The 18162-nt window shown below is 43.3% G+C and overlaps 1 protein-coding gene across 3 annotated transcripts in view; it reads right to left on the minus strand.

Annotated features, from left to right (window-relative positions):
* Positions 1-18162, minus strand: part of Spats1 (spermatogenesis associated serine rich 1) — a 42236-nt gene that overhangs the window by 13892 nt on the left and 10182 nt on the right. For all 3 annotated transcript variants that reach the window (XM_052745414.1, XM_052745413.1, XM_052745415.1), the window contains exons 3-7: positions 16741-16891; positions 12773-12927; positions 9416-9577; positions 5289-5409; positions 3955-4017 (exon numbers count right to left, since the gene is read on the minus strand). In XM_052745414.1, the coding sequence (XP_052601374.1) occupies positions 3955-4017; positions 5289-5409; positions 9416-9577; positions 12773-12927; positions 16741-16891 (652 nt within the window). The remainder of the gene's footprint in view (positions 1-3954; positions 4018-5288; positions 5410-9415; positions 9578-12772; positions 12928-16740; positions 16892-18162) is intronic.

The following is an 18162-nucleotide window of genomic DNA, read 5'->3' on the forward strand; positions in this document are numbered from 1 at the left end:
GTACTAGCATAAAAACCAACATACAGACCAATGGAATCAAATTGAAGACCCTGGCATTAATCCACACACATATGAACACCTGATTTTTGACAAAGAAGCCAAAACTATACAATGGAAAAAAAAAAGTATCTTCAACAAATGGTGCTGGCAAAACTGGATGTCAGCATGTAGAAGATTGCAAATAGATCCATATCTGTCACCATGCACAAAACTCAAGTCCAAGTAGATCAAAGACCTCAACATAAATCCAGTTACACTGAACTTGATAGAAGAGAAAGTAGAAAGTACTCTTGAATGCATTGGCACAGGAGACCACTTCCTAAACATAACACCAGTAGCATAGACACTGAGAGCAACAATTAATAAATGGGACCTCTTGAAACTGAGAAGCTTGTGTAGGGCAAAAGACACAGTCAATAAGACAAAAAGACAGCCTACAGAATGGGAAAAGATCTTCACCAACCCCACATCTGACAGAAGGCTGATCTCCAAAGTATATAAAGAACTCAAGAAACTAGACATCAAAATACTAAACAATCCAATTTTAAAATGGGCTACAGAGTTAAGCAGAGAATTCTCAAAAGAAGAATCTCAAATGGCTGAAAGACATTTAAGGAAATGCTCAACATCCTTAGTCATCAGAGAAATGCAAATCAAAAGGACTCTGAGTTACCACCTTACACCTGTCAGAATGGCTATGATCAAAAACCATAATGACAATCTATGTTGGAGAGGATGTAGAGCAAGGGGAACACTCCTCCACTGTTGGTGGGAATGCAAACTTGTACAACCACTGTGGAAATTCGTATGGCAGTTTCTCAGAAAATTGGTAATCGATCTTCCTCAAGACCCAGCCATACCACTCTTAGATATATAACCAAGGAATGCTCAATCATACCACAAAGATACATGCGCAACTATGTTCATAGCAGCATTATTCATAATAGCCAGAAACTAGAAACAACCTAGATGCCCGTCAACTGAAGAATGGATTAAGAAAATGTGGTCCATATACACACTGGAGTACTACTCAGCAGAGAAAAACAATGATATAATGAAATCTGCAGGCAAATGAATGGAACTAGAAAATATCCTGAGTGAGGTAACCCAGACTCAGAAGGACAAGCATAGTATGTACTCACTCATAAGTGGATACTGGATATAAAGCAAAGGACAATCAGACTGCAACCCACAGATCCAGGGAGGCTACATAGCAGGGGGGACCCTAGGATGACTGTAGCTTATAATAAGTTTTGATTTTGCCCAATCACTGGGAAAGCTTTAGTGAAACATTTCACTATTAGGATAAGAATTTGTACCAGATCAATCTAATGAAAGAATATACTGGATATACTTTCAGGAGGGGAGGATAAAATTTTTTTAGAATATGAATTAGCCTATAGAAAAATGTCTGCTGTAAATCAAACAGTGAAGGGGAATATGAATAGGAATCTCACTTACACTACTTAAGTAAAACATAGCTCTCTGAACAGATGAAGATAGGTTTCTTCTGTATCCCAGAAGCTAATCAATATTTATATGTATAATTCAGCTATTATTTGGCTTAAAAGGGCTTATTGGGAAATGTTATCATTTTTACTATTATCTACAGAGAAAATGTTTTCCAGTTTCAAATAACCCTGGACTTTTAAATTATAACCTGTTTTTATGTTCAAGATATCTGTGTATTATTTCTCCTGCAGTTGTACATAAAATGTTTTTACATTCAAAAAAGGACAAATACTATAGAATTGTATTACATAAAATATATGAAATATACAAATTCATAGAGACAGAAAGATTAGACGTTATCTCAAGATGGAGAAGAAAGGAATATAGAGCAATGATCTCTTAAGTACAGAGTTTCTGTTTTGTGTGATGGAAAAGCCCCACAAACAGACAGTAGTATCAAGACATAATATCATGAATGTAATAAATCATATCATAAATATAGTTAATGAATACTGAGAATGTAATCAATGAATACCACAAATGTAATTAATATGAGTGTAATTAATGAATATAATGAGTGTAATTAATATCTTGAATGTAATTTATGCCACTGAATTCTGAACTTAAAAATGGCTACAATTGCAAATACTATATTCATTTAAAAAAATAAGGTGGAGTGTAATCACCATACATTATATGTGTGTATGAAATTGAAGACAGCAATGTTCTAAAATAGAAAGTGGTGATGGTGTCATGGGCCTATGAGGATGCTGGACTAAAGTCTATCAAATTGTGCAAACAGGCAAATTGTATACTATGTAAATTATTTGTCAATGAAGATTTTATAAAACGTAAAAGAAAAAAAAAGATTTTCGACTACTTGTGTCCTGAGGGAGTAGGAGACTAAATCTAAGAAACAGTAAGTAGTATTTCCAGCAACAGCTCCTGAAACGGGAGCCCTTTTGTCTCCTGATGTGATCAGTTGGTTAGATGACTTCCAGGTCAATGTGCAATGAAGAAAGCCCAAGTCTCCTGATTCATAGATTGCCCCCAGTACAAAAGAGCACCTAGGGCGCACGCCTTTAATCCCAGCACTCAGGAGGCAAGGCAAGCAGATCTCTGTGAGTTCCAGGACAGCCTGGTCTACAGAGTGAGATCCAGGACAGCCAGGGCTATACAGAGAAACCCTGTCTTGAAAAACCAAAAATAAATACAATGTAATAGGTTAGAAAAACCATACTGCTTGGTATTTTATGATTTATACATACAGATATATTTGCATATATTTACAAAAACTAAAATAGTTGGGTAGAATGGTAAGATTAGGCAGTTGCTGGTATTTTGAGTATTCTAGAATAGTGTTTATAAAAAAGAAAGTACAGACATGAGGAGCCTGATTACATGTTATAAGGAATAATGAAGTATAATGAAGGCATTAGAGGTGCCAAGTTTAGAATCAAAGGTTTTTATTTCCTCCGAGCTCTGAGGTTGGGTACTCCCACTGAATCTCAACGTGTGAGACTAAGGAACATGCGCCTACCTCACCATACTTACATGAGACTATATTCGAAAAGAGAGAGAGAGAGAGAGAGAGAGAGAGAGAGAGAGAGAGAGAGAGAGGGAGAGGTAAATGAGGTTCAGACTGGAGCAGAGCAAAAGTGTGAAATCAGGGGTGGAGAGATGGCTCACTGTGGTTAACACTGGCTGCTCTTGCAGAAGACCCTGGTTTGATTCCCAGCACCCACATAGTGGCTTGAAATTCAGTTCTAGGGAATTCAAAACCCTCTTCTGGTATCTCTGGGTACTGGACACACACATGGTACACAGATATACATGCAGGCAAAACACCCACACACATATTTTTTAATTTAAAAAATATTTAATTCTATAAGCATGAAATTAGGGCCACTGATGGCTCAATAAGTAATGACCTCTGCTGCCAAGCATGAAACTCTGAGTCCAGTCCTCGAGACCCTCTACATAGCAGGAGAGAACCAATTCCCTCACACATGGCACGTGTGCCTCCATGCCCGCATGTCTTTTTTTTTAAATTTTAGTATAAAAACAGAGATTGTCCTTCCCTTAAATATAGGGGTGTTCTATTGGGTTTCTCTTTGGTTTTGAAGCTCTGAGTTCCCAGTTACAATCATTAAACATGTGCTTTTCTTTCCCAGAACACTCAAATGTGATAATACTCTGAAAACGGGGTATTATCAGCCCTTTTGCTCCATGTTAACTCCCCTCCCATGCATACTTAAGCACACAGTGGCATCTGGCAGTTAGCTAGTGTCCTATGTAGAATTTGTCCCCCTCTCCTTGCCAGATGCCACAGACACTTGACCTCTGTGTGTCTCTCCAACTGTCCACCTTATATACTGCACTGACCCTGCTGTTGAGACACAAAGGGTCCCCATGGTTCGACGTTCTACAGGCTCTTCCATGGGAGGAAAGGGTGTCATTTTCTAAGAGATAGTATCATAGAAACTTGGTGAGAAAACTCACTTGGGAATTTGTGGAAGTGGCTCCAATGGGATAAATGTATCAAATTTTTTCTCATAAGGAACCCTGAAAAGAGAACAATTAAAAAAAAAACCATAAAATGGCAATGACCACTTTAAGCATGGAGAGCAACACATCATCATTCCCAAACCATGATACCTACCTTCTGGTATCAGTTCTCACATGTGGGCTTCAAAACTGGACAGGGAATAGTGTTTAATTTTTTTGTTGTGTTTCATCAAGATCATTGACTCTCAGGTGACTGGTTTTCTAGTTATTTTCAATATAATATAACTACTGTTTTCCTTTTAGTTGAATGACTTCTCTTTGATTGTATTTTTCCCAAGTTCACTTCCACATTTAACGTCAAGCTGTATACTAGTCACTAACAGTCAGACTGGGTAGGAAAGCTCTGAAGCCTTCAAGTATGTGGTAATAGAAATCAGACCAATAAACAACTACTTCTTTCTTGTTCTATCAGCTTTTGAAAGTACAGTATAATGGGTCTCATGACATTTCTATACATGCGTATCATTGGAGTTGGCTCATATTCAACCTTCTATCCCCCTCTCTTACCCCCTCCCCACTGTTCCTCTTCCTTCCCCCACCCAGTGATGCACTGTACATACATACATATGTACATATGTATAGACAGACAGACAGACAGATAGATAGATAGCTTCTTTAAAGTATAGTGTCCTTTTTGTAGTATCGGGAGTTGAAATGAAGGCCTTGCCTTTGTCCACACCACCAATAAGCTATATCCCCAGTCCTTCTTGTATCTCTTATCATGTCAATTCCACAGTGTGTATAGGCACAAATGAACTAAATAAGAACTTTTTAACGAATTTTTCACTCCATCACATCTTATGTGATCCACCCCTTCAAAAATAATTTCTATGCAAGGACTAGGGAGATGGTTCAGTAGGTATGAGACTTGCTATGAAAGCAGCAGGACCTGAGTTTCAAATCCCCAGAACCCACATAAAAGCCAGGCACAACTGTGTTTGCATGTGACCCCAGCGTTAGGGGGCAGAGACAGGCAGATCCCAGGAGCTCACTGGCCAGCTGCCCTGGCCAAAATGTCCAGCTTTGGGTTCAGTCAGAGAGAGCTAGTCTAAAAGCATAAGGTGGGGACAGCAGAGGAAAATACTCAATGTCCTCTGGCCGCCACACACACACATGCATGAGTGTGCATGCTTGCACAAATAGGTGCTTATAACACACACACCAAAATACATATATAAATAATGATAATAATAATAATTTACATATGGCAGAAGAAACCCGATCCCTTTACAGTCCCTAAAGTTCCTCTGGAACGAGCATGCACTCACAGTGAAAAGTTGACAGGTGGAAGACTTGCTCCCGCTTTGAAGAACTCTTTACTCTGTTCTGGGAGCATGTACGGATTATCCCCTGGTGTTAACTTTGGGATTCCATTTCTGGGATCAATATCTGTGGGAAATGTTTGAAAACATCACACAGAAGGCAGAAGCCAATGCCCTTTTGCTGTGAGCAGCAACAAGACAGTGAAAGTCAAGTATCTTCGTGCTTATTGAGAGACGGAGTTCTCGTTACCCTGCCTTAGGAAAGTCGAGTTCACTACACTGGGTTATCATACATGACTATTTTAAAACATGGACGGCTGGGGAAGAGGGAGTGGAAAGAAGGTTAGAGCCAGAGGGTAGGAGGAGGGCTGTGAAATACCGTCCCCTGGAGGTGGTATGGCTGTGGCGCATGCACTCACAGCAGCTGGCAACATCTGCACAAGATCAAGCCAGTTAAAATTTCACATGAATCAGGGGCAGCTTGAGGCCTTAGAGCTGAGGATCTATTGGCAGCAGATAGCTGCAGGGAGAGGGAGAGTCACTTTTATTTAAGAGCATGGCCACTGGCAGGTTCCCCGCACCCGTGGATGACCTCACACATATGGGCAGCCCCAGTTGAAGGTTAAAAATAGCTATTTTTTTTTAATTTTTTAAAAAAAGGTTGGGAAGAAGATATAATGGGGGTCCAAGAGGATTGGAGGTGGGGAGTGAGGTGAGGGTATGGCCAAAACACACCATGTGCATGTGTGAAATTTTCAAATCATAACTTAAAATTTTTTTTAAAAACATGGAGGGCTGGGAATATAGCTCATGCAGCTAGCATGTAGGTTCAATTCCCAGCACCGTAAAAAAATGCAAAGGAGTCGGGCGAATGCTTTTAAGCCCAGCTCAGAAGCAGAGGCAGGCAAATCTCTGTGAGTTCAAGGCCAGCCTGGCCTACAGAGTGAGTTCTAAAACAGCCAGGGCTACAGAGAGAAACCCTATCTCGAAAAACCCTAAAATGAAAAGAAAAAGTATTCTATCATTATAGATTATAAAACATTACACACAAGCCAGATAGTGGTGGTGCATGCCTTTAATCCGAGCACTCCAGAGTGAGTTCTAGGACAGCCAGGGCCACACAGAGAAACTCTGTCAAAAAAAAAAAAAAAAGAACTATACACATTTGCTTGCTTGTTGGGGTTTTTTGTTTGTTTGATTGGTTCGTTGGTTGGTTTTGTTGGACATGCAAGACATGTAGCTTTTATTTTGATCTTTTAACATTTTATTATTTTGTGTATATGAGTGTTTTGCCTGCATGTCTGTCTATGTACCAGTGTGTACAATGCCCTCGGAGGCCGTAAGAGGCGTCAGATTCCCTGGGACTAGAGTTACAGATGGCTGTGAGCCACCATGTGGGTGCTGAGGGACAAACCCAGGTCCTCTGCAAGAGTAACCAGTGCTCCTAACCATTGAGCCATCTCTCCAGCCCCTTGATTTTTTTCAATGTTTTTATTTATTCTTTAAGAATTTCAAACAATGTATTTTAATCATATTCTTTCCCTTCCCCCAACTCCTTCTAGATTCTCCCTAACTTCATGTAATGTCTTGAAACACACACACACACACACACACACACACACACACACACACACACACAGAGAGAGAGAGAGAGAGAGAGAGAGAGAGAGAGAGAGAGAGAGAGAGAGAGAGAGAGAGAGAGAGAAAGGAATCTAATTTGTGTTGGCTAAGCACTCCTGAGCATGGGGCCTGCCCTGGCATGTGGCTGATATGCCCACTGTCACTCCATTGAAGAAAACTGATTTCCCCTCTCCCAGCCACCAGTTTCAGGCAGCTTCTTGGCGAGGATGGGAATTTATGCCCACCTCCGTGCTGGGATTCTTGTCTGGCTTGAGCTTGTGCAGGTCATGTGCACGCTGTCTAGTCTGTAAATTCATATGCGCTTCTGCCCTGTCGTGTCAGGAAAATGCTGCCTTTTGGAGACATCCACCACCTCTGGCTCTTACAGTTTTTCTGCCCCTTCTCCTGCATGTATCACTGAGCCTTGAGAGGAGGAGCATGATACAGACACCCCATTCAGACCTGAGCACTCCCAAGTCTCTCTCTGCGCCTTGTCAAGTTGTGGGTCTGTGTGTTAATTTCCTTTTATTTCGAGAAGTTTCTCTAACGAAGACTGAGCCATGCACTAATCTGATGTTCTGGGTGGAACTCTGTTTGTTCGGGGACAGAACTTCATGTGTCCCAGGCTGCCCTCAAACTCACTGTGTAGCTGAGGATGACCTCTAACGCCTAATCCTCCTGACGACATCTCCCAACTGCTGGGAGTGCAGGAAATAGAGCCAGGACTTGGTCCATGCTAGGCAAGCACTCTACCAACTGAGCACCATTTTATTCCATGATTTATATATATATATATATATATATATATATATATATATATATATATATATTGGTTTTTTCGAGACAGGGTTTCTCTGTGTAGTTTTGCGCCTTTCCTGGAACTCACTTGGTAGTCCAGGCTGGCCTTGAACTCACAGAGATCCGCCTGGCTCTGCCTCCCGAGTGCTGGGATTAAAGACGTGCGCCACCACCACCTGGCGATTTATATTTTTAAAACTAAAAACAGAAAAGTGATTATCACTAGGTATTGAACGTTAGGTATTTGCTAAACTCATTAAGTTCTGCTTATCGTGGTGGTCCATCTGTATAACACTCTTGCTTCAATTCTAAATAACAAAAACAGTAAAATATTTGAGTGAGGAAAAAGTAAATTGTATACATTCTGGATCTCAATTAAATGTCATGCATTTCCCTTTCTAAATGTATTTGGGTGTGTAGTATATGTACATGTACGTGTTTATATATGTGCACATGAGTGCACATGGGTGCACAATATGCATATGTGGTCTCGCACGTGGAAGCCAAACATCAGTGCTGGATGTTGTCCTCAATTGCTCTCCACCTTATTTTTTTACTCAGAGTCTCTCACGGATCCGCCTGTCTCAGCTTCCCCAGTTCCGGGGTTACAGGAAATGACCATTACACCTGGCTTTTGTGTGGGTGCCGGGAATCTGAACTCAGGTTCTCACACTTGTGCAGCAGCCATTAGTTTAAAAATTAACTTTTTAAGTTTATGTGTATGAGGTATGTCTGTGCACTACCTGTGTGCCTGGTGGCCACAGGGACCAGAAGAAGGCATCAGATCCCCCAGAACTGGAATTACAGACAGGTGTGAGCCACCACGTGGTGCTGGGAATAGAAGCAGGCCCACGGCAAGAGCATCCCGGGCTCTTCACCACTGAGCCATCTCTGTGGCTCTGCATTTTCTCTTGAATGGGAAGTTTAGGATGTAGGCAAGGCATGGGACTCCTGGGAGGCTCCACATCAGGGACCATGCTTGGGGCTTCCCCAGGATGGCCCTTTATCCAGATAAATCCAAGCCTCAATCTGAAAATCCATTTGCCTTTTGCATGAGTTTTACAAGAGACGTTGGTACTTATTTCTCTTTGCATAGCTTCTGCAGAAATCTTAGTCATTCCTTCGGCGCTGGCTGCCACCGCCTACATGGGTATTCCTATAAGAAAATGCCATAAATGGCCCTCTGGTGCTCAGCAACCTCTCGGGATCTTTTGAAAAATATATTCTGAGGGAGTTGGAGCAAAGAACTCACCAGGTTATGAACCAAGGTGATACATGGCTTAGATATGGTGTATGTATAATATTTTTACCTTCATTACCTTTAATTAAATTAAAAATAACATTGTATATGACATGCTAAAGCTTACTTTAAATGTACATGGCAGGTGACATCTAACGAAAATGTACATGATTGTCCTTAGACTTCAATGAGGCATCTACTAATAAGAATCGGGAGTGACTCATTTGGTGACTTAAATGCCACATTAGCATTTTATAAGAGCTAGAGAAAGATGAAAGTGAGGTTCAGCATGCATTCCGAGCCCTTCACAGAAAGTTGTCACCTGTGAACTGGGCTCTCTGTCTTCCTGTCTACACTGTGGGCAGCAGGGTGACCCTGCAGAGCTGTCCCCAGCCAGAGAAAACAGAGTCCACAGAGTCACAACTAAGGGCTTGCTGTGTGTTTGTTTCATCCTTGATGGGATGAGGCACGTTACCATATTTCTTCCTCCCAAGGCTCTTGTCCACTGTCTGCTCTGCCACAGACCTCCTGTTGCCCCGGAAGACTCCACTGAAGAAGCACTGCTTTCCAACGTGGTAGGTGTGGATATTGCTGCTAAACCTTGGATAAAATGTCCACTCAGGACGCTGCCCATCTTCTGCAAGATATCAGAAACCTTTCCGTTAGCCCTGCTCCCTCCCTCAAGACAATTAGATGGCAATATGTAAAAACTCCCCAGGTTCTATTGGCCTACAGCTTTCTCACATGTACACTTTTAAAAAATGTGTGTTCGTCTGCAAATATGTATGTGCACCACAGGCATGCAGTGTCCGCAGAGGCCAGAGAGGGCCTTGGATCTTCCTGGAACTGAAGTTACAGGCAGTTGTGAGCCACCATGTGGGTGCCAAGAACCAAATCCAGGTCCTCTGAAAAGCAGCCAGTGCTGTTACCACTGAGCCGTCTCTCCAGTCCTCACACTCTTTCGGCTTTTAGAGATAATCTCACTATGAACTCTTTTGTGGTGTGTGTGTGTGTGTGTGTGTATGTGTGTGTGTATACATGTATGTGTGGATAAAGGTGTGTGTTTATGTACCAGAGGTCAACATCAATGTCTTCCTCAATTGCTTTTTCATCTATTTTTTAATATTTATTTTTGCCTTTATGAATATGGGTGTTTTCCCTGTATGTCTGTGTACCACGTGCATGCCTGGTGTCCATTGGGAGTTAGAGAAGGGCATTGATTCTCTTGGAACTGGAGTTACAGTTGTTAGCCACCATGTGGGTGCTGGGAATTGAACCACAGGCTCTCATGCTCACACGGGCTCTCATGCTCACACGGGCTCACATGCTCACACAGGCTCTCATGCTCCCACGGGCTCTCATGCTGGCGCAGGCTCTCATGCTCCCATGGGCTCTCATGCTCACACAGGCTCTCATGCTCACACAGGCTCTCATGCTCACACAGGCTCTCATGCTCACATGTGCTCTCATGCTCACACAGGCTCTCATGCTCACACAGGCTCTCATGCTCACATGTGCTCTCATGCTCACACAGGCTCTCATGCTCACACAGGCTCTCATGCTCACACGGGCTCTCATGCTCACACAGGCTCTCATGCTCCCATGGGCTCTCATGCTCACACGGGCTCTCATGCTCACACGGGCTCTCATGCTCACATGTGCTCTCATGCTCACATGTGCTCTCATGCTCACACAGGCTCTCATGCTCCCATGGGCTCTCATGCTCACACAGGCTCTCATGCTCACACAGGCTCTCATGCTCACACGGGCTCTCATGCTGGCGCAGGCTCTCATGCTCACACAGGCTCTCATGCTCACATGTGCTCTCATGCTCACACAGGCTCTCATGCTCACACAGGCTCTCATGCTCACACAGGCTCTCATGCTCACACGGGCTCTCATGCTCACACGGGCTCTCATGCTCACACGGGCTCTCATGCTCACACAGGCTCTCATGCTCACACGGGCTCTCATGCTCAGCTTTTTACATGGGTGCTAGGATCTAAACTCTGATCCTCATGCTTGTGTGGCAAGCACTTTGCCCACTGAGCCATCTTCTCAGCTCCCTCAGCCCCCTAACCCACCCCATCCCAATCCCTAATGAAGGAAGTACAGTACTGGGGGTTTATGGCTTTGCCCTGTTTCCTGTTCCTTGCCCCCACTGCTTCCTATGTCAGGGTGAAATGGGACCCCTCTGCTTCCTACTCCTTGCCTCCCCCACCATGCCTTCCCCAACATTCTGGAGTCCATCCCTCTGGAGCTGTAAGCTATAATAAATCTTTCTTTTTGGTCGTGGCATTTTATCACAGCAACAGATATATAACTAATACTGGAGCTGGAGAGGTGCCTCTACAGTTAAGAGCACTGACTGCTCTTCCAGAGGACCCAGGTTCAGTTCTTAGCACCCACATGATGGCCTACAACCATCTGTAACTCCAGTTCCAAAGAAGATGGTATAGTGTAGTACACTAAATATCTAAACCAGTGGTATAGTTATTTATCTGATACCCCCTTTCTGGCTCCCATGGGCACCAGACACAGACCAGGTGCACACACATACATGCAAGCAAACACTCATATACATCAAATAAAAATGATCTTTTAGGAAAAGAAAGATAACTGGTGCAAACAGTCACATAGACCTAAAGCGTGGATGCAGGGAAAGGTCTGTGGTCTCTGCGACGATTGAGGGAAAACACTGTATATACCACAACTCAGTTTTTCTACATGTGTGCCACTGAGTGACTGGGGAAATGTGTCATTAGGCTGCTTCGTTCTTCTTTGAACACCACAGTGTGCTTACACAGACCTACACAGAGAGGTCAGCGAGGTAGCTGCTGCTGTCAACTTGATGGGATCCAGAGTCACCTAGGAGACACATCTCTGAGCACGTCTGTGAGAGTTTCTAGACTGGGTTAGCTGAGGTAGGAAGGCTGGGGTGTGGACTAAATCCTGGATTGAATAAAAAGGAGAAACAAGCTGAGCACCAGCCATTCCCATCACCACCCCTCTCCTTCCTGACTGTGGACACAGTGTGAGCAGAGAGGCCATTCTAACTAACCCTGCCACTTGTCTTCCAGCACAGCTGCAGAGACGGGTCAGAAGTCCTCCTCCTTTTCCTCCTCCAGACTCAGACTCAGACACAAGGGCCTTTGTCCACTAAGCTCCCTTGCCAGGGCCCCCTTAACTTCTCATAATAAGTAGAGAGAGTACACTTCATAATGATGGTATAGTGTAGTACACTAAATATCTAAACCAGTGGTATAGTTATTTATCATTATCAGATATGATGTGTGTGCTATGCCTTTATGTAACTGGCCACCAGTATCACCAGAGACTCAAATCTCGTGTGTGTTATCATATTAGGAGAGTTATGACATCACCAGACAATGGGAAGCTTTCAGCCTCATCATATTTTGGTGGAACGCTGTCATATATGCAGGCCACTGTTGGCCAAAGCTGCATCATACAACATATGGCTGCTTTTGTATTATGTGCGTACATACATACATAGGTGTACATATTTCAAAAGTCAGCTCTTCACAGCTATGGGGAAGAATATTGTTGGAGAATACTGAGTAAGGGGTTTGTAGTCTATACACTTCTATATTGCTTTAATACTTTTTATGGCACTTACACTAAGACCTTTCACCTGTGAAAACCATATGACTATACATACCTCCCACACAGCCATCATGAGGACCCAAGAGGAAACATGCCAGAGCTGGCACTGGGCAGGGGAGGTCTTCCGTGACTTGGCCCATAATATGACAGATTTCTGAAAAGGCCCCAGGAGCAGAGGCCTATGGAGGAAGACCTGGGGCCTACTCACTTGTCTGTGACTTAAGCAGGCTGAATTCCTCAGGATATTTTTCCTTCTGGAATCCAGGCAGTGAAAATTCAGAGGAGCGATTAGACTGTGCAGAAGAAGGAGAGGAGGAAGAGGAGGAGGAGGAGGAGGACTTCTGACCCATCTCCGCAGCTGTGCTGGAAGGCAAGTGGCAGGGTTAGAATGGCCTCTCTGCTCAAACTGAAAAATCAAACTAATCTTACATTAGCAGCACATGAGATCTCAGCAACAGGACTGGCCTCAGTCTCTATAAAGTCCCTGAGCAGTTTTACTGACTCACAACTTGAAGGTACTAAAACTTACTCAAAATATCCATGCCTTAAAACAATCAGGTTAGCTGGGCAGTAGTGGCTTATGCCTCCCAGCACTCAGGAGACAGAAGCAGGTGGATCTCTGAGTTCAAGGCCAGCCTAGTCTACAGAGTGAGTTCCAGGAAAGCCAGGGATATACAGAGAACCCTGTCTGGAAAAACCAAATATATAGATAAATAAAGATAGATAGATAGATAGATAGATAGATAGATAGATAGATAGATAGATAGATAGATATAGAGATAGATATAGATGATAGATACATAGATACATAGATAGATACATAGATAGAGATAGAAAGAACAAACAATTGGGTAAATGTTGTAGAATATTATCCGAAGAGGTGTTACATTTGCTTATGCTGTGGAACATTTGTTTAATGATGCAAAGATGTGTTGCATTCCTTTATGTTGCATTTGTTTAACTCTGTGAAGCTGTGTTACTATGCCTGTCTAAAACACCTGATGGGTCTAATAAAGAGCTGACCTGTCAATAGCAAGGGAGGAGAAAAGATAAGCGGGGCTGGCAGGTAGAGAGAATATATAGAAGGAGAAATCTGGGAATAGAAATGAAGGAATGAGAAAAGGAGAGAGGATTCTAGGGGCAAACCACCCAGCTACACAGCAAGCCATGGAGTAAGAAGGAAAGAAAGGGATATAGACTAGAGAAAGATAAAAGCCCAGAGGCAAAAGGTAGATGGATAATTTAAGAAAAGCTGGCTAGAAACAAGCCAAGCTAAGGCCAGGCATCTATAAGTAATAATAAGACTCCGTGTGATTTATCTGGGAGCTGGGTGGTGGGCCCCCAAAGAGTAAAGAGTGAAAACAACCAACAACAGGTAAAGCTGTTTGCCACCTGAGGACCTGAGTTTGATCCCTGGTAACCCATGTTTCCAGAAGAAAAGAACCAACTCTTGTTAGTAGTCCTCTAGCCCCCAGGCATACACCCAGCCACACACCAAATTAATTAATAAATTAAATGTAATTTTTCAAAACAGGCTAGAGAGATTGCTAATCAGTTAGGAGCACTTGCTGTTTTTATAGAGAACCTGGGTTCAATTTCCAGCACCCACATGGTAGCTCACAACCACCTGTAATTCCAGTTCTAAGGAATCTGATGCCCTCTTCTAGCCTCTACAGGCACCAGGCATGCATATGGTACACATACATACATATTTAAACCAACATTTTTTAAAAAGCAATCAAAGTACTAGCTCCTCATACAGTAAAACATGGAAATGCTCCATGATCCAGCAACTCTACCCCTATGTATATACTCACAAGAACAGAGAACAAAAACTTAGGAAGACACTGGTCTATGGCTGTGCATTGCAGAAAATAACTCCAAGCATCCAGCAACAGGTAGGTGAACCGATGAAGTTCAGCTTACACATAGGAATAAAACTCGGCCTACAAAGAGTGGAGTTCCGCAACATGCTACCACATGGGTGAGCCTTGAATCAATTATCTGAAGTAAAAATTAACCAGACATAGAACAAATCGATATGACCCTACTAATACAAGGACAGAGTAGCTGAGAAGTTTCCAGGAGCTGAAGAAGAAAGAATACTGCTCAGTGGATACAGAGTTTGTGTTTAGATTGATGAATTGTTTTGAAAATAGACAGTGGTGGGGTGGAGAGATGGCTCAGCAGTTGAGAGCACTGGCTGCTCTTCCAGAGGACCCAGGTTCAATTCCCAGCACCCACATGGCAGCTCACAACTTGTCAGGGACCAAACATGAACCATGGAAAAGTATTAGCTAGGCCAGAGAACAAGCCCCTGCCCTAAACCAGATGCGCCCAAAGATAAAGAACTGACCAGTGACCTTACCACCTAGCAGCCTCACAACTTGCATGTAGTCCTTTACCTGCATGTCCCCCTTCACCTGCACGTACGGCATGTCGTGTACCCCTTCCCTCCTTCCTGCCCCCTCCCCTTCTATATATATGCCTTGCTGAGGAGAATAAAATTTGCAGCTTGATCAGAACACACTGTCTTGCTGTCTTCCTTTCGTGTCTCCCCCATCCCTTTCATTCTCTCCCGCAGGTGGGTCACCCCCATTGACACCCCGCTGGCCGGGGCAACAACTGTCTGTAACTCCAATGTCAGGGGATCTGACACCCTCACACAGACATATACATGCAGGTAAAACACCAATGTACGTAAAATAAAAACAAATAATTAAAAAAATATATAGGCAGTGGCAATGGTTGTAAGACACTATGAATGTAATTAATGCCACTTCACTGTGCAGTTAAAAAGGGATAAAGTGAGACAGTGGTGGCACACGCCCTTAATCCCAGCACTCGGGAGGCAAAGCCAAGCGGATCTCTGTGAGTTCGAGGCCAGCCTGGGCTACAGAGTGAGTTCCAGGAAAGGCTCCAAAGCTACACAGAGAAACCCTGTCCCGAAAAACCAAAATAAATAAATAAATAAATAAATAAATAAATAAGGATAAAATGCCTTTGTTTTGTTATATGTATTTTAAAGATTTATTTTTTGTGTATGAGTGTTTTACCTGCAATGTAAGGGTACCATGTACACACAGTGCCCATGGCGGCCAGAAGAGGGCATCAGACCCCCTGGAACTGGAGTTCGTGGTGGTTGTGAGCCACCTTGTGGGTTCTAGGAACCAAAGCCAGGTGAGCCATCTCTCCAGCCCTCTGCGCTGGAATTCTTGGCTCTCAGCCAGTGAGAGACTTCAACCAGAGTGCAGGTGAGGGGCTCCGTTCTCTTCCCATGTCCACTTATGTCCTCTTACTTTTTCCTGTCTTCCTGTATTGCTCGAAGGAGCGACGGGAGGTAGAACACTGGAAAATCTGTGGTCTTCATAAGAAGTATGCACATCTCTCTATCACTCTGATTTTTTCTTGTATCATTTTTAAAAAGAAGGACCTAGGTTGGACCCAGGGCCTTGGCATTCTGGCAAGTATGTGTTCTGTGCTGAGCTACATTCTCAACCTTAAGAAGTTTGTCGTTATTGGGGGGGGGGGTTGTTTAAGATGTATTTATTTGTTTGTTTGTTTGTTTATTTATTTATTTATTTATTTATTTATTTATTTATTTATTTTATGTATATAAGTGCTCTGTCTGCATGTATGCCAGAAGAGGGCATTAGATCCCACTATAGATGGTTGTGAGCCGCCATGTGGTTGCTGGGAATTGAACTCAGGACCTCTGGAAGAGCAGCTGGTACTCATAACCACCGAGCCATCTCTCCAGCCCCGGTAATTATAGTCTTGACTATATATATCTCTTAGGATGCTCATTCTTTATTTTCTTTCATTCTTTTGTATGTTTGCGTGTGTGTGTGTGTGTAACTCAAGTTGTCCCTTTGACCTCCACATGTTCATAATGGCATGCAGGCACACACATGGGGAGAGGGATACATAAATAAATGATTCAAAAAAACCAAGGCCTAGAGATTGATGCAATTTGCTCGACTTCACACAGACCATTAGTGGAAAAGTTGGGATTTGAACCTGGGTAGTCTAGCTCTAAAGTTCTTGCCTAGCAGGGCACACTGATCTCAGGCTATCCGTTTCTTGCTATAGTTCACCCCAATAGTGTCAAAATCTCAACAGACACCCCCATACACACACACACACACACACACACACACACACCCTATTACTTACTCAGAGTGAATCACCACCCCAGTGGGTGGTCCCGGGGGCTCAGTGACTCTCAGACCTGCTTCATCAGAAGACGAAAGACTGGCCCTTCTGTCAGAGGTCATCTTGTTGGCCAAAGAACTCTTGGATTCTAGAACATCACCGTGCTTGGCATCTGTAACACAGGGTCTCCATTTAAGTATATTGATGAAATACCTGACAGTCTATTTTATTTCCTAAATGATATTTGAAATATGGGGGAGGGGTATCTGGTGAGGTGGCTCAGTGGGTAAAGGGGCTTGAGGCCAAGCCTGATGACCTGAGTTCAATCCCCAGATCTCACGAGTGGCAAGAAAGAACTGACTCCTAGGGTTGTCCTCTAACCTCCACATGGGCACCAGGCAGAAGCACACCTATACTCACACACACGGTAAGTACAATTTTAAAGCAGCTAGTATTTAGTATTCATTGTGTCCTGGGGGTCGTGTTAACACATTATCACATCTAGCTCTCATAAGTGCTCACATTCACACACACACACACACACACACACACACACACACACACACACACACACAATGAGGAGGAAACAGGTTCAAAAGATTATGCACATGCCTGCATTGAGGGAAAAACTAAACATCTAGACCCAAGTTTGACAACAATACTGTGGTGCCAGAGTCTGAAATCCAGGGCACTAATCCAGACTGCTTGTGCCTCCACACGGCTCGCCTGCTCTAAACTGAGTGGAGGAGAGCTCTGAAGCAGCTAGGTGTCGCTATTCACTGTGTGGACACCTCGGCACGTTCTCCAGCAGTTGGCTCACGACCTGAAGAAGTGCCTTCCGAAACTTCCACAGGTCACCTCCCATTATCAACCACAAACGTAACTTTGCCCCCAGTGGCGTCTAGAAGAGCGCCTGGAAAAGGTGAGTCAGCTCTCAAGCAGCATCTGAATGAATAAATGTAAACAACTACATGGGCTGGGGCTGTGGGTCAGTTGGTAACATGCTTGCTTGGTGTGCAGGAAGCCCTGGGTTCCACCCCCAGCACAAGAAAGCAGGCATGGTGCTTCATGCCTGTGATCCCAGCACTTGGGAGGTAGGGGCATGAAAATCAAAAGTTCAAGGTTGCCCTCAGCTACATAAAGAGTTCAAGGAGGAGGGAGAAGAAAAAGAAGGAAAATAATTCTAACCCTCCCAGCCACCCATAGTAACAAAAGAGTCCTTTAAGTCTGTGGCTGTCATAAGGACAGATGAACCATTCTTTTTATTCTGCTGTATGATTTATGTTTTATAAAAGTCAATCTGTTCTTTACCATTTTACATCAGCATGTGCCCTGTTTAATTACTTTTTTAAGATTTATTTTTATTGTTGTTAATTATGTGTACATGTGCACGCCTGCATGTCTGTATGTGCACTACATGTGTGCTGCTGCTCATGGAGGCCA

Source organism: Peromyscus californicus, unplaced genomic scaffold (genome assembly GCF_007827085.1).
Source record: "Peromyscus californicus insignis strain IS unplaced genomic scaffold, ASM782708v3 Scaffold_19__1_contigs__length_69161282, whole genome shotgun sequence".
NCBI lineage: Eukaryota > Metazoa > Chordata > Mammalia > Rodentia > Cricetidae > Peromyscus > Peromyscus californicus.